At 44.0% G+C, this 22902-nt stretch overlaps 2 protein-coding genes across 2 annotated transcripts in view; both read right to left on the bottom strand.

Annotated features, from left to right (window-relative positions):
- The window catches only part of zmiz1a (zinc finger, MIZ-type containing 1a), a gene marked incomplete at both ends in the record, with an annotated part of 40803 nt that extends 33763 nt beyond the window's left edge, over positions 1–7040 (bottom strand). The window contains 2 exons of the mRNA XM_083897335.1: positions 2878–2991; positions 6972–7040. Coding sequence (XP_083753461.1) covers positions 2878–2991; positions 6972–7040 — 183 coding nt within the window. The remainder of the gene's footprint in view (positions 1–2877; positions 2992–6971) is intronic.
- hif1an (hypoxia inducible factor 1 subunit alpha inhibitor) overlaps positions 1–22902 on the bottom strand; it is a 265779-nt gene that overhangs the window by 170620 nt on the left and 72257 nt on the right. The gene's annotated exons all lie outside the window — the stretch shown is intronic.

Raw genomic sequence — 22902 nt, 5'->3', positions numbered from 1 at the left:
TGCTGGTCCTCAGTATGCAGCAAGTACAAGAGTGTTGTGTGTGTGTGTGTGTGTGTGTGTGTGTGTGTGTGTGTGTGTGTGTGTGTGTGTGTGTGTGTGTGTGTGTGTGTGTGTGTGTGTGTGTGACTGGCTTGTCTGCAGACCACATTCTTCTCCAAGTGAAGAAAATGTATGGTGTGTTATGAAGAGGAGATAAACTGTGACCACAGACTGTAACGCAGCAAGAACGGGTAATTACGTTCGTCAGTGGAAAGAAAAACCCGCTGTGACAATCGCTCCTTTGTCCGTTTGTCTGTTTAAATAAAGATTCAAGTGAATTAGCAGAGTGACAGATATGAGTTTTTATTGTATTTTTGGAAAGAGTCCAAACTCCTCTGTCAATGGGGGGGTGTTGTACATTTAGACTGAACCACATTATGTTTATTTAAAGCGGGCTTGGATGTCACTGTACAAAATAAATACATCTATATCATCTTTTAGAGCCGAGGAATATTATGCAAAAAAAAAACGATTTTGACACAAGTTCGAATCATGTTGTCAATCACTGAATTCCCCCGTCGAAGGAGTCTGCTCCAGAGTTTGTCGAGGGCAGACAGGCAACCACAGAGACCACCACAGATTTAACATGGATTTAACTCAACATCCAGGCTCGTACTCGTCTATGTGTCTAAATGAACGCAGTGCTGTTAATAAAAAGTTCTGGGGTTGGGGGGGGGGGGGGGGGGGGGGGGGGTTACTGAGCCACTCATATACTTCTGCTGTGAAGTTTATTTCTGCTCGTGGTTTGTCAAAGACGGCGCTCGAGTGAGATGCGTGGGTGATTTTTTTTTTTTTTTTTTTTACTTCACCCACACTGTTGATTCAGTTTGCTGAAGAAAGACAAAAAAGAACAACAACGTTTTCAGGCAGCGCTGCTGCTGCTGCTGCTGACACCTTGGCTTTGACTGTGGAAAACATTAAGTGCAATTTCTGTCAAACAAACACGAGCATCTGTTGCTGCTGCAGCGTTGACGTTCATTTGTCTCAAATTTGGACGTGGATTCATTTAATTTTCGGCAAATAAAAAGTGAGGGGAAGCACTTCTGCCTGGCTTCGTTCTGACATCTTTTCTTAACATTATCTATGCACTCAAACCTCCTCCGGGGAATGGTTAACAATCTCCACATGTACAACATGCTGGAGGGGACAGGCGTCTCCACATGAGGCCTTAACTTTAGTTTTTACGATGACATGCCTCATGGGAACATGACGGCTGTAAAAGATGCACAGTCAGCTTTTTTTACATTTCAATTTAGCTTTTCTGGTCCATCTAGCGAGGAAACCATTCAAAATCCCTCGCAGGAATGTGTGGACTTGTAATTCTCCAGATAAGAAGCCCTCTCCAAGTCTGATGAAACAATTTAGCTGATGGAAACAGAACCCATGCTGGGAGAGGGGGGGGGGATGCTCAGTGGTGGGGCCCCATTGTATAGCTCTTCATCATCCTTTAAGAGGCTTTTATTGTGATTTACACATTAATGGGAATTTATTTGTTTGCTCGCGCTACCGCCTCGGCAGACGACAAGGCTCTTTCAGCGTTTGGCTAAGGGTGATCTTAGCGATAAACACGTGAAACTGTGCTCTGAAGCTTTAATTTGACGTCTGTGTGTGTGTGTGTGTGTGTGTGTGTGTGTGTGTGTGTGTGTGTGTGTGTGAGTGAAATAGAGAGAGAGCTGTTCCTCACACCTGGTGCAGGCCCAGCTCTCTGGCCCTGTGTCCAGATCAATGAATGGTAGCTGGTGAACTGAAAAGCGCTAGCCAGAGGTGAGTGGCTACCCACAGTCTGGTACAGAAATCTTTTGTGTGTTTGTGTGTGTGTGTGTGTGTGTGTGTGTGTGTGTGTGTGTGTGTGTGTGTGTGTGTGTGTGTGTGTCTTAAGCACAAAGTGCAGAGAAGCAGTGGGTGACGAGGACTTAAAACCTGTCATCGGCCTCTCACGGCCTGAGCAGCTTGAATAAAAATGCTCCGGCGCAAACCTGATGCGTCCATAGCTTGCTACTAACTGTAAGAACTAGCGCTGGGCACGTTAACGGCGCACATTAACGCATGACGTCTGACCGGAAAAAAGACATGCATGATGTCATGTTTGCGTGCCGTGGCAGCGGAGTCCAGGCACCGTTTACCAGTTAGCTGCGTTAGCGCCTTTAGCGTCGTTAGCAGCGCACCTACAGTCGAACTGGAGCGGTCTGTTTATTAAATGAAAAGAGCAGCGCTACAAATAACCAGCGTACCTGTGTACTGCGTCTGTTTTTAAAGTTGAGCGTTACTTTAGATCATGGGTTCTCAAAGTTTTGATACCCGAGGGCCAATTTAGGAACCCAACATTGGACTGAGGGCCGCCAAAGGAAAAAAAACAGAAAGAAATCCCATTTGTAATAATTTATTGACCAGATTGCAGTTCTACAGTTTACATTTATTGGTCTGTATCCAGTAATGTCCAATAAACACCATTGCCATTGGCTCACGGGCCGCACTTTGAGAACCAACGCTTTAGAGACTCGTTTTAACAATCGGGAGTCACGTAAACATGACGTCACACACGCGTCTTTTACCGGTCAGTCGTCATGGAAACGCGCCATGCATTAATGCGCGTTAGCGTTGACGCCATTAGCTTGCCCAGCACTAGTAAGAACTAAATATCTAAATGTAAAAAAGGTGGAGCACAAATCTGAATCGGGTTCAGGCTTGTGCAAAGTCTGCAGCAGCTCACTTTCCCCTGCTCTCCTAAGTATCCAAATCTAATTATTGTTTTTACTCATGCCTCTGAGAGAGAGTGAGAAAAAAAAAGTACCTGAAAAACCCAAGGAAAAGAAACCAACATAATTATTGTTTGCGTACCGTCAGACATCCCATGAGGCTTTGCTCGAAAGGTCGCTGGAAGGCCCGGGGATCTCCACACCAGTCGAGCAGCTCTGTGGCTGCAGAGTGGAAGTTGGCCGGGTTCTGTAAGTGCTGTGTGAAACGCACAGAAAGGACACATAAGAGAAATAATGAGTGTTGTTTTTTTTGTTTTTTTTTCTTCACATTCATTACAAATTGGGGGAAAAAAACACTGAAAAACCAAACAGCGGAGCAAGCCTCGCACTCTCCAACCAAACAGCCTTGGTTTAATGTCTTGTGTGTTTCGGCACAACCCTGTGAGGACCTTGACTCCTTCCCATGTACGCCCACTCAGCGCTCTGCTGCATTGTGGGAAGAAGATCACACCCATATCAACAATGATGCCAGTGTTTCTTGTTAATCTCACTTGGCAACACCCAGCCCTTGCCCTCGTGACCCACACTGCGAGCGAATCTTTCCCCCCCCCCCCGCCTCATTCACTGCACTGTTTTCAGGATGTAACAGAGCTGCGGCTCCAGAAGTCCACTGGCTGGCTTGGCCGTGCACAAAGAAAAAAAAAAACAACCTTGGTTCTGGCAGCTATGTGTGCAGACTCAATACGCGCCATTGGTGTGTTGTCTAATCTCTTTCACTCTCTGTCTGTCTCTCTTGCTTGTTCACTGAGGCCTGAAACAGTCGAGTCCTTTCTTCCCAGTGTCTGAAGTCTACTCAAGCTGGCAGGACACAATAAGCGGTTTTAAAATTGGGCTCCTTTTCTTCGCAGCTCAGGAGGTTAATAGCTCTGAAATGGTGCAGCGCTACAGCTTGCTCAGTCGTGGGGGAGACCGAGTCCACTTAAAAGCATTTATTATTCTCATCTGGAGCTGAAGCATCTTGTTTTGTGTGTTGTCGCAGAGAAGGTAGAGCTATTGTCTTTGGAGGGCAGCAGAGGTGAGCGCTCTCTGAAAGGGTTCGCTTCTTTTTTTTTTGGGGTGGTGGTGAGCGACAGCCTCGCATGTCGGGTCTAGTTCCCGCCCACAGAGAGAACCTTTGAGAGCCTCCAATGATATCATGAGCTTCAGTGGAGGGCCCTGTAGTGACTCATCTTTTGTGATGGTGAAGATTAGCCATCGCGGAGTTGGCTGCACACTCTCGGAGCAGTTCTGACTGATGACGAAGACGAGCGGCGGGAGTCGGAGAAAGTGAGAGATGCTCTTGTTGAGCAAAGCGCGGCGAGGACGCCGTTCTCGATGAGTGATATAATCTGGCGTTATTGCTGCTTGATGGGAGGGCGTATCGCCCCCTCGAGCGCCGGAGCAGTCGGAGCTGGCACAGCAGGGGCCGTCTGCCTCGATCTGAATTCACAGCTCCTCCTGCAGCGGCGCTCGCAACCGACTCTGCCTGACAGTGAGTGAGTGAGTGATGGGAGGAAGAGGAGGAAGAGGAGGAGGAGGAGGAGAGGGAAATAGCTCTGTTGAGTTTTTTGGGGAAGAGGATGGAGGCCGAGCTTGAGCCGTTCTTGTTGTTGTTGCCATTCGGGGTTGGATGAGGACAAGACTGGGGATGGAGCAGTGGGGGGGGGGGGGGGGGTGAGCAGCAGTGATGGGGCTTCAGCAGACAAAGAGCCAGACATTTGACAGACTATCCTCATTGAGATGATAGACCCCCCCACCCCCCCAACCCAACCCCCTTTACCCCCAAAGATCTGGCTGTTCTGTGCCTGTACCTGGCTGCATGACACACAGCAGAACAGCCTGGCTCTGTGCCACTTCTTGTCTTTTCCCCCCCAAACCAAAACAACACCCTGCTGGCAGAGCCGCCACAAGCTCAGCGCTTAGCGACTAACTCGGCTCCTTTGAAGTGTGCTTTACAACCAGCTCTGCAGCAACCAGAGCTGGGAAAACTATATAACCCATCTACAATTAGTGCATTTATTAAGCAAGATGTGTTAACGGGAGGGTGTTTAAGGCTTTGCAGTCGACGTCTAGATCCCTCTGTGTCTCAAAGTTTGTTTTAGTTTATGCTCAAGCATAAGGTTCCGGACGTCTCTGTGAAGCCACAGAAAAACTTCAGTGCTCGTATCAGGGTTATTATAGATAACGAAAACTAAAATAGGCAGAGGGAAAATTATTTAGTGAACTGAAATAGAAATAAAAAACCACAATTTAAAAAAATAACAAATACAAACGACAAAGAACAAAAGCTTCATCTTTGTTTTTCCATAACTTAATTCTGGAATACAGGCCATTTGAAGTGGTTTTCCTGCAAGGTTAAAGAATGAAATTAAAGGATTTGATAATCATAATTTATAGTAATAATAATAAAGAAATAATATTAATTGATTACGGTGCTTACAAAGAAAGAACAATGAGATAAATTGATAAAAAAGAGATAAAAAGACAGCATCACATAAAGGCCAGTCTGTAAAATAAGTTTTAAGAAGTGATTTAAAAGAAGACACTGATTCAGCCTTATTTATTTTTTAGCGTCTACAAGTCAAGGCTTTCTCTTAATACCTGAAAAACAGACTAAAAACTAAACTGAAACTGCTAAGTCATCTGTTGAATGAACTAAAACTAAATTGAAATAAAAAAGCAAACTGAAAAACTAAATAAAAATAAAAACAAATTAAAATTTCAAAACCATAATAACCTTGGCTTGTATATTGGGACTAGTCTCATTGAACCACAGCTACGACTGTAGCATGGAGACCAAACTGATCTAGAGCCTGTTTTAGACAAAGGTTAATACAGTGACACGATGGGAGGTTAAAGCAAGACACAGAGAAAATGTCACCTCATAATCGCCAGCTCAAAGGCCTAAAAATCCACAGTTAGACAGGGTGTCGTACATAAAGGATCACACCCACGCAACACAAACAAATAAGAGCCCAGAGCCTGCACAACCAGCCAGTGAGTTTTCATATACTATTAATCACAGGCAGAAGCAGTAGCCTTGGGTCACGTTTGTCTGTCTGACTGTGTCTTTCATTCTGGATCTGACTGCGAGGAGCCTCCTGAAAAGCTGGCAGTCAAGGAAGCATTTAAGCAAAACCACAACAAGGGACCGCAATACGTCAAGAATCAGGAACGTGATGTAAGGCAAACGCGGGGACGAGGGAGGGAACACGGGGGAGAGAGAAGTGGAGTCTCTTATGCTGCGAGGCTCTTTGAAGTTTCTCTCTTGTGTTCACTGCCAGATTGGCCTCCCTCTCCCCGTCTATGACCCGGTGCAACATGATCTGTGCAACTGCAGCTAATGGCCAGAAAAACTGATGACCATATAAGGCGCTAAGAGGAGAAGTGGACTATTAGAAAAGGGAAGAAAAGCAGATGAAATTCTGATTCTCCTTTTTTCTCCTAACGACAGAAGTTTAAGAACGCTGTCATGTACACGACCGTTCAAAAGTTTGGGTTCACCTATACCATTTTTTTTTGTGTTTTCCTTTAAAAGGTCACACTTTTATTCATCAAAAGAGTTGCAAAATGGATAGAAAATATAGTCAAGACATTGACAAGATTAGAAATAATGATTGTTATTCAAAATAAAGAACCAGAAAAACTGTTTTCAACTGTGTTAACATCATTGCACGAGGGTTTTCTAATCATCCAATAGCCTTCTAACACAATGTACCATTAGAACTAGGGGTTCTAGGGAATCTTAATTTTAATCATCCACGATTTTTAAGTTTCTATTTTGAAAAAACACACAAAACACCAGTTTGTGTTATTTGTGTACAGTTTATTTTTGTAACTTCTGGGAGAAAAAGGCAGCTAGTCTAAGCTTTTATTTATTTAAGTTATTTTTTTGTGCAGTACATAAGTTTTTATTTGTTTTGAATGAATAAATGTTAACTTTTGTCTAAAAGTTTGCCTTTGTGTGATCACATTATCACATTATTTAATGTTAGTAACTGTATTGTTTTGATGCCATAATTTGCCTCAACACACTATGCATTGTATCAATTTTTGAATCTTTAACAATGTATAGAGTGTATTTCTGAGTAATTTAATGTTATATTCATTGATTTTCCTCCAAAAACGACATTTCTAAGTGTCCCAAAACTTTTGAACGACAGTGTCTCATACATATACAATACATGAAATTCATACCTGTTTGATACACTGCAGCCTGTCATTGGTCTGCTGGATGTGCCGGTCCATCGATGGTAGCGTGTTCATCTTGGTGGCTATCTATCGGGACGCCATTAAAAGTTTTGTACCCTGTAAAAAAAAAAAAAAAGAAGAGAGACACATTTGTTAGAGTTAGAGCAGGTTTCTGTCAGGTCATCTACTGAACAAAGTCTTTAAGAGCAGGTTTCTGTCAGGTCATCTACTGAACAAAGTCTTTTAAGCATATGGATTTCAAACGGCATTTTAGCAGCATGACAAATTCTCCAAAAAAAATAGGGAAAGGGAAGCCGGGCCTGTTTATGCAGTGAATCATCAAAGGGCTCCATCAGCAAAACTGAGATTTTTCCCCCCCAGCAGCACTGTTTAAGACATTTAAATTGGCTCATGCCAATGTTATCAGTGTGGTAAAGACAACAAAGTCACTTTGAACACATTAACAGATGGAGTTTAGAGGGAATGCATAAACACTACTCACACAAATGCACTATAACCTTTACAAAAGTCTCTAAATGTCCAATTGTTCAATGTTTCGGTACTAATTCAATAACATGCTACTAATTGAAGGTGATTAACCACAACTGTCTGATGTAATGGTTCAATTGTTCTGGTTCAATGACAATTTGTATTCAAAGTGTCGTCTTTATCCCGATTTTGACATCATGAGACCAAGAGAACACTTTAAAATGGATCAAATTATTGAAACATTGAGATGTTTTGTTGTGGTATTGTCTCCACTATTGAAATTACCATTGTAATCTTCTACTTTAACGCTCTGCTTTCACTGTAGCATGAACTTTTCATGGGGAAATTCTTGTCAAATATCCCTTATAACTTCTGGTGGAAGTTCCTCCTGTAGCAGAAATGCACCGTACTTGTTTGCCCTCATCTACAGGCAGATATAACTTAGCGTTTTTCAAATATCTCTTCCTTTCTCCGAGTACATATTTTCCTAGTGCAACAGCGAGCAGCAATTACAAGAACAATTTCAGCCCCCCGAGCAACTCCTCTGACCATCTCAGAGAAATGGATTAGGACTGGATTAATAGGTATCGTGCTGGTTTGCCAATGAAGCCTCCGTCCTTCTCAATCCCTGTGTGGTTATCTACATCAATGTTGGCCTGCCTCAGATTCCTGCACACAAAAGACGAACTGAGGAACCACAGGTGGGAGCAAGGGGGGGGAGGGGGGGGGGGGGTGGGTTTAGAAAGCTGCTCAGCGCTGATAAAGGCTCCCCTAAGATCTCCAGCAGTGAGAAACAGAAAGAGAGAACCAAGACGATGGAAGCGCAGCGCTCTGTCAGGGAGTTTTCATGTGTAATGCTCGGTCTGCTGTGCTTATCTTAGAGAGAGTATTGCAAATATGCTCACACACACGCACACATCGTATAAAATTGCACACGTAAGAGTATGTAAACACAAAAGCTGGAATTCTTCAACTCTGATTAGGCGCAAAGGTAGAACTTCAAAGGAACATTTAGAGAATAAGAGTGTATTACTAATCCTCTGAGCTTAAGTATTACCAGAGTAGACTTATCTGGAGTGCACTTACAAAGCCTTTAACATCAGTGGAGACATTGCTTGCTTCAGTAAAGCGGGGTGTGGAGATGGTGTGTGTGTGTGTGTGTGGGGGGGGGGGGGGTGTAAATGTGGACAGAAAAATGTCTGGTCAGAGTTAAACGGACACACAAATGCTGCAGTGGCTCGTCGTGAGAATCCCTCAAAGCGGCAGATTGTTCCTCCTGTGGGACACAGAGCCGCTCTGACTGCACACGATATGACCAGATATTTGGGTGGCCTACATTCAGCCGTGCTGCGGTTTGCCGCCGCGACCAGCAGATGTCTCCCTTTCCTGCCGCCTCGCCCTGCCGCTCGGCTCTTCTTCCACAGCGAGTGGTCCAGAGAGGACTCCTCTAAGCCCCTGACAAGTGCTACAAATCCCCCTTCAGCAGCCAGGCAGGCAGCTCCACAGACTGCTAACAGGGGCACACTCCAGCCAAGTGCCCGGGCCATCTGACCTTGTGGCTATTGATTAACGTTTTCTCCTCCTGCTCCACTTCCTGCTGTCCCAACACACTCGTAGCCAAGACCATAAAGAAGGGAGTCGATGGCCGCCTCATGTACCAAAGAATCTTCTCCCCCCTCCTCCTCCTCCTCCTCCTCCTCCTCCTCCTCCCCTCTGTTGTGCTTTCATAAAGTCCATCACACACGTCGCCCTCCTCCCACCAAACGGCCAGCGCTTTTGTTACTCGATGAAAAGACGGGCCCTCAGGTTCTGACCGTGAGGTGGAGTTGCAGCTGGCTCGGCCAGTTTGTGTACGACTGAATTGTAAAAGTGAGACAGTTTGACTGACTGACTGACTAACTGTCCAGACCGACACACACACACACACACACACACACACACACACACACACACACACACACACACACACTCTCCACCGCCGAGGGGGGAAAATGTGTTGCATAACAGATGATGCATTGGTGGAAACATGGCAGAAGTCCTCCTTTTGCCCCACGCTCTCTCACTACTCTGTTTGCTATCAAAATAAAACACAGCAATCTGTCATCTCTACATGGGAAAGGAAACGAGTCAAGAACGAGCGACATCTCTGCCCTCACTTTTCCACAAATTCTCTTGTTTTTTTTGAAAAACTTGGCAGCACTTGGTGTGCCTTTTTTTTTTTCCCTCTTCCCTTTCCCATCTTTCCACATTGGTGTTTTTTTTCGACTTTAAGCAAGTGCCTGAGAACTGAGAACAGGCTCCAATCATGTGTTTTGTCATTCCAAACATCTTAATAATCAGCCGTCACTCAGCGCTGCTAACCAGAGGTGCAAAGAGTCCATAAAATGTCAAAAAAAATCAGCGTTTGTCAAACCTGGAACTGACGATGTTCTCGAATGTCTCGTTTTGTCCACAAACCAAAACAATTCAGTTTTGAATGATTTCTTTGTTATGTGGAGCAAAGAAACAAATAAAATATTCATGTTTGAACAATAATAAATCTTGGTTTTATCATGAAAAAAGCTTCAAACCGATTAACCCTTTAAGGTTCTACTCAACCATTTGGTCGACCACATATTAAGTCATTATATCTCATTGAAAAATGCATCATAACACGTAATGTGACTTGTTGTGAATCTTGTACTTTATGAATGATGAAAACCAGCTTCATTGTGAACAGACGTCTCAACTGTTATGTAGAGGCCTGTATTTGAAATACTGTAGGGTCTAATTAAAAAAAAATATATATATATTGATTGTCTTTATTGTTATCAAAAATATAATAATAAAAAATGCAAATAATTATTTTTTCCTTTTTTCTTGATGCGTACTTTAAAGGGTTAATAATCGATTCATCGATTGATTGTTTTAGATCTTCAAAGGATTATGAATCCAATTATGCCGCACATAATATTACAAGCCTTTAAACAACAGTGGAAACGGCAGAAGCTGTGAATCACAGAAGAGTAGCAGCAGCAGCACACCATCTCTCTCTCTCTCTCATTCTTTGTCTCTAGTTTGCTTTCCTTATCAATTTCCCAAGCAAATCAAGTTGGGGGAAGTGGGGCAAGAAATAAGTGCTCAGAAACAAAAGCACAGTAATATAAAAAGCAGTGGAGGATGGCGGGAAGGGGCCAAGGAGGGCCGGCCTCAGAGGGAAAGAAGAGATGCAGAGTGAAGGGAAAAAAACAATGTTGAATTATCTCTCTATTATCATCTCTCTCTCACACACACACACACACACACTGACTTGTTCACTAGCACAAGTGTTTTTTATTTCAGACAAATGAAGACCACCTTTTCTTTACTGCGTGTGAGTAAACAATGGCAATATCTGACCAAATAAACTCACTTTTAAAGTCGTAAATGCATTAGTTGGTGTTTTAACCCAAACTTATATGGTTTGTTTTAATGATTTGACTTTTATTTCACTCGTTGGAACAACACTAGTCGATGACATGACGCATTTCTGCAGCTATGCATCACATTTTCTGTGCATGATGTCAAATACTTGTGAGTTTCTAGCACTCAGCATCTGCAGCATTGGGGAACACTCATACGTAAATGCAAATATCTAATTAACCAGTCACTTGGTGCATTCAGACATGGTCAAGACGACTAGCTGAAGTGTAAATCGAGCCTTAAGAGCGTATAAGACAGGTGATAAAACCTACTTTAAACGTGGTATAGACGTTGGTGCCATAAGGGCTTGGTCTGAGTATTTCAGGAAGTGCTGATCTACTGGGATTTTCACACACACACACACACGACCTTGACTAGTGTTTACAGAGAATGATCTGAAAAAGAGAAAAATATCCAGTGAGCATCAGTTATCTGGAGGAAAAAAGGTTGTGTTTTTTTCGATCGCAGAGGTCAGAAGAGAATGGCCAGACTGTTTCAAAAGTAACTCACATAAGCACTCAGTGCAGCCAAGGTATGCAGCAGTAGACCTTCACTGAACTCACAACATGAAGAGCCTTGAAGGCAACGTCCAGACTCTTTATTGGGTACATAATACCTCAGGAAGGTGGCAAGTACATTAGAGCTGAAACGATTATTAATCGATAACCAAATTAATCGTCAGCTATTTTGATGATCGCTAATCGGTTTGAAGCTTTTTTTTCATGATTAAAACAAGATTTCTGAACATTCAGCTTCTTAAATGTGAATATTTTCTTCATTTATTTGCTCCACACAACAAAGAAATCATTCAAACTGAATCATTTTGGTTTGAGGACAAAGCAAGACATTCGAACATCGTCATTTCCAGGTTTGACAAACACTGATCAATGTTTCTAGGCTAACGCACGTTAATTCACGTTAGCGCACTTTAGCATGGCACGTTTCCATGACGAATGATCGGAAAAAGACGCATGTGACGTCATGGTTACGGGCCGCTAAACCGGAGTCCAGGCACCGTTTACCAGTTAGCTCCGTTAGCTCGTTTAGCGCCGTTAGCGTGCCTACAGTCGAACTGGAGCGAAATTATTAGTTATTCAACGAAACAAAAAGAGCAGCGTACCTGTGTACTTCGTAGGTGTGTCTGTGTTTTTAAAGTTTAGCGTTACTTTAGCGACTCATTTTAACAATCCAGAGTCACGTAAACGTGACGTCACACGTGTCTTTTTCCGGTGAGGCGTCATGCGCTAACGTTGGCGCCGTTACATGCCCAGCACTAATTTTCTGGACATTTTATGGACCAAACGATTAATCGAGAAAATAATCGACAGATTAATCAATTACGAAAATAATCGTAATAATGGGGGCGTACCTATGTTCTCCGGGTCCTATGTTCCCCGCTTTGTATGTGACCGGGGAACCTGGGACACTTTTTTTTAAAAAAAGGTCAGATGCTCTCCAATCGGGGAACATAGGACCCTTTTTTTTAAAAAAAGGTCCAATGCTCCTCAATCGGGGAACATAGGACCCAGGGAACATAGGACCCAGGGAACATAGGACCCAGGGAAAATAGGACACGGGGAACATAGGTACGACCCCCGTAATAATAACCCTAATTAACACCGTTGGCGTTCATGTCTGACTCAGTGCACAGCGATATTAGGAGGATCAAACAGGTGGAATCTGGCCAGAGAGCATCTTTACTATTCAGCAACAGTCTATAAAAGGGAGATATAACTATTACTCGTGCTCTGTGGACACAGTGGGGAACCCTCTCTGCTCCTCCTGTAAGGCCAGGCCTTTTCTTTCTCTTACAACCATGTCCTTTTTTTTTGCTTCCCCCCCTTTTCTATAGCCCTCAGACATCATTAGAGCCACACAGCATGCAGCTACTTTCCACCACCTTCTTCCATTTTCTATTCTATCATTTTCTTCTCCCTTTTCCACCCCTCATATCTCAACCCTCCCGCCACTCTTCCATCCCTCCTTCCCCTCCCCTCCCCTCCCCTCCTCCTTCCTGGGGCCCCCGTGCGGGAGCTGCCATAACAGGAGGTGGAATGGATTCATTTGCTCTAATGTGGTTTGGGCTGCAGCGTGGCACGGCACAGAGCGACACTTTCTCCCAGTGCACAGAGAGACTCCTCTGGCTCTCTCTCCCTCTCTCTGTCCACAGTTCATGTGTTTTCAAACAGGCCAATCAACACCACTCAGCTGTGCTGGCCTCTCTCTCTTTTTTTCCTCCCACAATCTCTGCTCTCAGTGCACATTATTCTCTCTAGTGGCACACTCTCATACCCAGACAGTGCTTTTTGGCTTTCACTGCCTTATTTTCTTCAGTCCACTCCACTTTGTCCACTTTTTTTTTTCTTTCCCTTTTCATTCATTTATTCCACAAACCCACTTCCAACATCTTACCTCTGACTTTCTGCTTTTGTTTTGCTCTTTGCATTATTTTGTCCACTTCCTCCTCTTCCTGTACCTCCCCCTCTCTTCCTTTTTCAGCAAAGCCAACTATTAGACGTATCACTCCCTCCGGCCTTTTATAAAACTCAACCCCTGTACACGGCACCAGCGTCTATAAAAATGTGAAATGACTTCTCCCACGGGTGGGGAAAAGAATAAACTCTAAATGTTGCTGTTTGTTTATCTTGCGTTTTAATGTGACAACCGCAGAAGCATGAGGCAGCGATGTGACACCCAACACTGCAATGCAAACAGCTGTGATGTGGAGATACATGAGCCGCTCTGTTGCCGTCTATAAATATGGAGCTTCATTTATGGAGTAATGCAGGTATGCGCCACCAGATACCCCCGGGAGCAGCCGATTATTTCACCACTCAATGTGAGAGATCGAAAAAAAAAAAAAACAGCAAACGTGTCCTCGAAGCACAGATGTGGCCTCTCTCTCTTTCTCTCTCTCTCTCTCTCTCTCTCAGCAGCCAGTTACTGTGCTTTTACTTTTCACTTAACTACAACTGCAACGTTTACAGAGGTCAACTGAATATTTAAAGCTCCCACAGAACGGAAGTTCCAATTAACGCAAACATGCTACCTCGTTTATGAAGCCCTAAAGTTTGGAAACAAACAGTTCAACACTGGGTTTTATTGTATTCTCGGGCTCTGAAAAAGCCTGGAATTTTAATTGACGTAAGGATCCCGTCTCCTGAACAGCAGATCCTCCTGCTCCGGGCACTAGTCCGGGCACATCCGGTTGCGTACATTGAACCGCAGAAAAAGAAGAACATCCAATGTGGAGGTGTTTCACCTGCGACAGTGTCTTCTGACTTCGTGACGAGGCTTTTTTCAAACATTGTTAAAACAATGTTTTGATAATGAGTAGCAGTGCATCCACCGTTTCAGAGGGGGGAGCTGCGCTTCCGAGAGCGGACGTGCTAATTACGTCACTTCCAGGTACCTGGCCAATCACAAGACAGTCGGGAAAGCTCTCGTTGGCTGGTCAATCACAACACAGTTCCGTCTTCTGGGTGTGAGATTTCAGTCTGAAACAGCGCGGCTGACGAGAGCTTCAGTGAGGAGAGATTTCTATCAGCTCTCGGCTCATAAAAACAAGTTAATGTATGTACGTAGACCTCCATAACTCACATATGTGGGATAGGACCACTCTATGGGAGCTTTAAACATTGTTAAAACAATGTTTTGATAATGAGTAGCAGTGCATCCACCGTTCCTTAGGGGGAGCTGCGCTTCTGAGAGCTGACGTGCTAATCACGTCACTTTCAGGTATTGGCAAATCACAAGCCAGTTAGGAATGCTCTTGTTGGCTGGCCAATCACAACACAGTTCTGTCTTCTGGGGGTGAGATTTCAGTCTGAAACAGCGCAATTTTGATATGCTAGGAGGTTTTTGACCTGAAAAACAAGTTAATGTTTATAAGTAGACCTCCATAACTCACACATGTGCCATAGGACCACTCTATAGAAGCTTTAACTCTGTGTTTTTATCGCTTTTGAAAGCTGCAGATTAGATAACAGGACTGCACATAATCACAGGTATTGCTAATTTCAGGCATACAAATCGGACATTTTGTCTGATTGAAATCCCGTTTCAAATATTAAATAAATATGAAGTTCAAAGCGATACAAAATGGAAACTTGAATTTCTGCCTCAAGGTTGTCAAGGTTTGCTGTTGACATGTGTGTGTCTGTTCAGACTCATTCAGCATAATATAATAGTGACGACTTGGAGGTGAAGTGCAGGAATTTAATTAAAGGCATTATGTGTGCGCTGTCAAAAGTAGCACTTTTGACTTTTGTGCAACTCGTGCCGAGCCAAAGCAGCAACATAAAGGAGATTAAATTACCAGATGTATCTTGTTTATTAGTCGTGTCTGAAGGCGAGAGGCGGCATGACAGAAAACTCAAACTGTGGCTCATCGTTTCAGGTTTTTTTAAAACAAGCCCGGAGAATGGTTGTTATGGTAAAACACAAACAATAATGTGTCTCTCGCGTTATCTCACTCCTCTTCTAGTGTTGTGTTTATCGGTGTTACCAAAACAGCTGCAAAGATGCATTACCTCCAGGTGAATCAAAACTGGTTTTCACAGGCCCACGACTCGCACATGAGAAACTAAATCGGTTCATCCATGGGCAGAGCAGAGCAGTCACATGACGACTGAATGAACTCCTTATTCCACTGCTCCTTCCAGTTGTGCAAGACTGTGAGTGAGTACCAGCTGGGGAAGATTGTATGACCTGGCTGCCACACGCAATTTTTCCGCTGTCACGAAAGACAAAAAAAAAAATGTCTCTATCATCTCGTGATGCACGAGGTAAGAGAAGCCAGTGTGTATTTGTGTATGTGTCAAAGCCGGTGTGTAACCTTTCCTCACGGAGGCAAAGGACAGAGCAGAGAGGAGAGGAATACGACCGATCAGGCAATTATTGCTGAATTGATTTTAAATTAGTGTACACAGAAACCTATGTACGTACACATTTCATGCATTTAATATTTAACAGATAAGTGCACTGCGGTGCTTATTTAAACGCACCGTATATGCATTTTCTACTGCCTGAGGTCTGTCAATAATAGACCTAATAAGACCTTGAACATAAATGTGGATTCATACGTCGGAATCCACATTTATTACCCTCGATATTTCAGATATGCAGAAATGTGACAAATAATACCTTTAAGGGAAAGCAATTTTATGTATCACTAACCTTAACCCTTTAAGGTACGCACCAAGAAAAAAGAAAAGGAAAAATTATTTATTTGCATTTTTTTATTATTTTATTTTATTTACAATAACATTAACGACAATCAATATATATATATATATATGTTTTTATAATTAGACCCTACAGTATTTCAGATACAGGCCTCTACCAAACGGTTGAGACGTCTGTTCATAATAAACCTGGTTTTCATAATTCATAATGTACAACATTCAGAACAAGTCACATTAAGTGTTAGTGAGTTCAGCTTGATGCATTTTTCAGTGAGATATAGTGACTTAAAGTGTGGTCGACCAAATGGTTGAGTAGTACCTTAAAGGGTTTAAAGTATTTTATCAGGAAGTGAAGGAAAGAACAAAATAAAATTCAAAAAAAAAGGCTGGAGTCAGTGTTAGACACAGAAAAACCCACGCTGGTCAACCTCTACAGGGGAGGAGGAGAGTGATTGACAGCGCAGTCTGACAGGCTTGTGTAAAGCTAACCTTATGGGCCTGACTCCAGCAGAGCTGTTAGCTCACACAAACGCCCCTGTGACTGCTCAACGGGTAAACTGACAAATTCCTTGTCCTTCGGTTTCCAGTACCAGCAAAGTGCTGACCCAAATGCAATTAAACAACATCCAGTGTGTGTGTGTGTGTGTGTGTGTGTGTAGGGGGAGTGAGTGTAACATATCTATGTAAGGTGGAGTGTGAATGTGCATGTAATAGTCAACGTGAGGGGAGGAGTGATGAAGTGTGCACGAGGGAGAGGGAACAGGAAGAGAGTGAGACTTACAAGGAGTGAACGTGATTCAATCTGCTCAGTAAACCATGAAATGGTATTGGTGTCATTAGAGAGAGCAGAAAATATACTCGCCTGTCCTCCACTCCCCATTTTCTTTGACTCTACAAAAGCACATTCCATACGAAAAAAAAGAAAGAAAGAAAAAAAAAAAAGAAGAAGAAGAAGAAACCAACCAGCCGGGCTTCTTCTCTGTACGTGGTGGAACAAAACGTCCTACAGTGCTTGCAGCTCCTGCAGAGCAACCTTTATTTCCCCTCTCTCATATTTCATGGAGCAAATCCAATTAGCCATTGAAAAAAAAAATAATATTCCTAAGCATTTCCAATTAGAAATCATGCTGAAATCAGTGTGACACAACACATACAGTGCAGCCAGTCCAGTACAGAGCAGAATAAGGCATTAATTGAAAGACTCTCTCTGCTGAAAAGGTTTTTGTTGACAGTTCGTGTGAGGACTGCTACATAGATTATATTAAAGTAGACATATTATACCCTATTTTTCCCTGGTGTCCTAATGAACATGTCTGTGACATGCTTTGGTCAAAATATGGATGAATAAGTATGAGGCACCATAGCAGTTCAATCACCCTTCCCGAAAACAGCCCTGTTCAGAATGCTAGCTTTTGAGCGCCTGTCTCTTTAATTGAGACACAGGAAACTACGTCAGCGTCACTGAGGCTCTGGCAGCTAACAGCAGTTAGCATTTGGAAAAGCCATCATACATATAAAATGTATCCGCTGGACACGTACATCCTCTGAGGCTGGAAGTTTGTGTAGAACTCTGTGCTGCACTCAGCAGCCAAGAATAGAACACTTCGCGGACTTCAGCTCTTCCGGATACTATTGCCCTCACGTTTTTTTTGCAGACAAAGCGGAGCTCCGTCAGACAACAATTCCAGGAATGTTTAATTGTGATGTAGCAATGAGTGCGGAAGTCAACATTGCATGTTTTATCTCCTGTACTTAGGCTACCTTTACACGACAACGATCTGAACACAAACCGCAAAAGTGGGTCTGCGTTCCCACTTTTTTATTTTGCGCGTTTAGACGAGCATCTTTGGGTGGAAAATCTGCTTGCACACGGTGACGCAAAAGTGTGCGAAATTTGATGCGGTACGCATGCCAGGTGGCTAGGTGGCACTGTGAACAACAACACCAGGAGCGCAGGAGCATTGAAACTTCCTTCTACTTCTTTCTAGTAGCACGAAGTAGCAGCTAAGGCAACTTGAATGTCCGACTGATGGATATAATCCGACATGTTTTGTTGTTGTTTGGCTGTACTGCACATGGATCTGAGGTCAACGCGTACAAGAGGATAGCCAGCGTGAGCAGCTCAGAGTACACTTTTGCATTTTCAACCCTATAGACGGGAACGCGTCGGTGGATGGTTTTTAAGATTTCCACTCTGGATGGTGGGTTAATTTTTTATCGTTTTTAAGCCCCAAAAACGCTGTCGCCGTCTAAACGAAAGGCACATCTGATAAAATATTTTGTGTTTAACCCGGGAGCGTTGTCGTGTAAAGCCAGCCTTGGACTGAGGCGGACCATAAAAACATGACTTAGATGAGTCATCTTTTTTCACACTTTGCCTACTCATAGGACCTCCAAAGTCCCAAATATAAGTATTAATTAATGATTAAAAAGTTGATTTTGCATAATATGTCTTCATATTACAAAACAGAGGTTTGTTTTCATGTTTCCTTGCCTAAGTCTTTGGAATAATGATGCAACACTTCATCCTTAATCTTCCCCTAAAACCACCGCGATGATGCCATCTATTGACAATATCAAAGACGTTTATCTGGACAAGTCGAAGAAGGCCGGTCAACGGGGCCAAAAAAAAATGTTGAAATAACATGTTGCTCAATTTTCAGATTAAAACTCGGTTCCATCTGGTGCCTGGTGGTGTATTATTGAGTTTCACCTGATAGTTGGCAGCGAAGTAATAATCTTTGAAAAACCCTCAAGCCTTGTGCTGCTGCTGCTGTAACGCAACAAGAGGAGAGAATACGTGACAAAAAGTTCACAACTGTAATTAATGTCTCTGCCAACAGTTGTGTGTGTGGGGGAAACTGGCACGGAATAAAGTGCTTGTTCAAGGACACGGGAACACACACACACACACACACACACCAGGTCACTGCCGCTACACACACACACACAGGACACAAACAAATTTCCTTCGAGCTCCGCACGCCGAGAGAAATCGTTTGATGGTTGGATTTTTTACTCAAACAGCTGAATGACCTTAGAGACAGCAAGACCTTTTATATGGATACAGAGAATGATGCATTCATTCACCGTGTGTGTGTGTGTGTGTGTGTGTGTGTGTTTGTGTGAGGGCATGAGAACACAAAACATCTGCCTGCTGTGAAACAGCCTAATGGTGTACACAGAGCTGAAGGGACAATCCACACAGGTACTGTTTGGCACTGAGAGGTTTAATGTGCTCCACTGTGGCTTTCACAAAACACTCTTTTAGTGCAAACGCAGCCCCGTCCACTTTGTGTGTTTTTATTTGCGGGCTCAAACAATCGTCCCACACACGCATGTGGACATAAACGTGGTAAAAAAAAATAATATATCAAAAGGCTGCAAATGTGTGTGTGTTACTGCGCTTCCCTTATGAGATTCAGTGAATCGAGAGGGGAGAGAAAAACACTCACACATGTAACTGGGAGGCGGAGGGGGAGAAAGAGATAGAGGAGGGGCGGGCGGGGGGGGGGAATGGTTGCAGAGAGGGAGATGGTGAGAGGTCATCCCTGGGTAATTTGTTTTGGTCCTCTCAGAACACAGACACACGGGGAGCAGGTAAACCAATTACAGTGTGACATGAATCACTAAGACTACAGGCAGCCGCGCAGCCTGGCCGATGCCAGAGCAGCCGAACAGCCGGGCCGAGCCTGTCTCTTTCCCTCTAAGTGCTGGTCAATCACAAGACACACATAGCCCTCAATCCCGCCTTGACTGCGATTCCGTCTGAAGAGGCGGGAAGGAGGGGGAAACAGAATTTCCCAACAGCTCCGACTGCCGTTGAATGTTTCCCTTCAATGGAAACCAGGAAGTTCTCCTGAAGAGAACACTTGACCCCCGAGGACAAATGACTGGGCATGTAATGCACTCAAGACTGTTTAAAAGAAATGGCTGCTGTGGCCTGAGAGGAGGAAGAAGGGTGACGGTAGCAGTTCATCACCAAAGAATTCCATTAGAATAGAAGTTTTTTTTTTTCCTGAGGAGTTAATGGTTCCAATCACTTGGTTCTCAATTAAATTAAATTTGGCCAAATCATAAAATACATTATCTTAAGGCACTGTACATAGACAACATCATGGAGAGCAGAGAACACAATGAGCAAGCACTAGGCATCAGGGAAAGAAGGAAGAAATCTCTGACAGAACCATCTGCCTAGACCGGTTGGGGTGAAAGGAAAAAATAATGGTGGAGAAGATAGTATTGTCCTGGCTGCAGGTGACATCTATGAATATACAGTTTCAAAATGACAACACAGCAATAGTCAAATTCCGAATCTCAAAGGGATTTGTTTGGCAACCGGAACGTCCGTTTCTTATACGCGGGTCTCTATGAACACACTGCATAAAACGTGGCATTTTGCAAACTCTAATATCGCTTTGTTTCCGAGATAAATCAATGTCAAACGACAGTGAGAGGGTTTTTGGTTCCTTAGTTTCCCCCCGTCTGTTTTTCAACAACAACCACGAGCAATGTAATGATAATTATTCATCACGGTTAAAGACTCACAGGGTTGGATGTCAGATACCAATGGATGTCAGAGCAAAGCCAAATGCTCAAGGGGAAGATTTTAACAATTTACACGACAAAGACTTAAGCAATTACTTTAATTTCCTCCATCGCCCCGTCGGCTGTCAAAACCGTGTCATGTCAGGACTCAAAAAAAAAACAACACGTCGGCGCCACTGGCTGCGAAGCAGAGGAGCGGGAAACGACTTGTAAATAAACAATCATCTAGGTCGCTTTCTCTGCGGCGGCGGCGGCCCTTAATCCTCGCGATGATGCTAAACTGACAGGAGCATCGTGAAGAATCCTAGCGCGGCGTCAGAAAAGAAAAGGGAATGAAGTTGACATGAAGAGGGGGATTGAAGTGGATTAGATATTGCCTTGGCACTTTGGTTTTGTTTGACGTGGCCTTACTTCACGTCGTAGATCCAGTCGGGGTAAATATTTGATGAAGGGCATGATGGTGTTGGGTCCCCCCCCCCGCCCCAGCCCCCGCCCCCGCCGGTGCCGGACAGCGGTAACTAATAAAGACAGCAGCAGACAGGTTGTCGATCACCGCCGGGGCGACAGGCTGAGCACAAGTGGCCGTACAGCGACGTGTGTCCCCTTCAGAGCGCTCGACAAAGGCAGCGCTCTCCTCTAATGTTACAGCTCAACAGGCGCAAATAAAGCGCTGGCCCCACCACCACCACCCCCCCCCACACACACACTTGACTGTACATTTACACATACGCACCAGCGCGGCTGCTGGGAGACCAGAGTTTGGAAGAGGTTTCCTAAGATATTAAATCTACCATCTTCGCTGCCCCTTGGAATTAATAAGGGGCCTCTGAACTGCTCTCTGAGAGCCACTAACTGGCCATTTGCACTGTCTGGCTCCGCTGGAAAAGACACTCCCTGCTTCCTTCTCACGAACCCTTTTGCTCTCTTCCTCGCTTCACCCCTCTCCATCTTCTCTCCATCACACCCGCTTTTACTCCTCTCTCTCCGTTTCACCCCACAATTTCCTTATTTTTCTTCCCGCCGTCTTTATTGTCTTCCCTCCGTCTACTCCCCCCCTCCCCTCCTGAACTCCTTGTTCCCTCCATCCTCCTCTCTCTCTCTCTCTCTCTCTCCCCATCCTCTGGCCCTAAAACCAGCCCCTTGGCCGCCTGCTTTGCGCTCACTCAGATGGCTGTTACCATGACAACCCTGTTCTTTCAGCTCTTGCAAAATAATGAAGACAATGTGTTTTCCATTTAGATGAGTTTTCTGGCGCAGCAGGGAGATATGGAGTGTCCATCTTGCCTCCCCTTTTCACTGCGGAGGAAATATAATAAAAAAAAAAAAAGAGGGGTTTCTAACCTCTCTCTCTCTTTGACACTCCTTTACTTTGCCTCCCTCGCTCTCTCTCTCTCTCTCTCTCTCTCTCCCCACACAGATTAGGGCGCTGTGTGAAGCGGTTGGGTGGTAAAGTGAGCTCTGTGTTTCTACCACAGCAGCAAAAAAGGTAAATGTCTGTCTGGTTTTGCCGTCTATTGCAGCAAAGGCAGCATCATCTGCAGCCGTCTGCAGCAGTGTCATCTCAGTGCATAAACACTGACTGACTGACTGACTGACTGACTGACAGGCGGAGGAAAAAAATCAAAACAACTGCACTGAAATCAGAGCAGCCAACTTGTTTATGATAGATCGCAGAGTCCCCCCCATCACCCCCCCCCCACTCCCCGGTGTCAGATCGGAGCGCTGACGATGATAAACTGTGAACATTGCGACGATTTGTGGGGGGGGGGGGGGCTTTAGCGATGATATTTTCACAGCATAATGCTCCAGTGCGGAAATAAATGCCATGACAACTAAAATTGATGGAAATAGCTTTCACTGTCTCTCACTGGTGTAGATTTATTTACTTGCACAGCCACCAACCACTTGTTAAAGACTGAAAAGTGACAATTACTCTGCTGTGTATGGGAATGCAGAGACATTTTCAGCTAAAGGGTTCAATGTAAACAAATCAGGCTTGTTTTTTTTTTATTACTTTTTTAATGAAATCATTGCAGTTAAAGGCACCATAGGTAAGAATGTGGCCAAAAAACGGTTACTACACTCAAAATACTGCAGTCTTTTATCTTTCGTTTTCTCCGCCATTGTAGGTCAGACATAACTAACTGGCAACCCGTGGTTTCTCGGCAGCTGGGACTCTACTGACTGCAATGATTAGTAGGTGGCGCCACATGCCAAAACATGATTTGCAGTCTGCAAAAGATTTTTTTTAATGCAAATATTTTGGCTGTACT

Source organism: Microchirus variegatus (assembly GCF_963457635.1).
Source record: "Microchirus variegatus genome assembly, chromosome: 11".
NCBI lineage: Eukaryota > Metazoa > Chordata > Actinopteri > Pleuronectiformes > Soleidae > Microchirus > Microchirus variegatus.
This window is presented reverse-complemented; position numbering and strand designations above follow the sequence as displayed.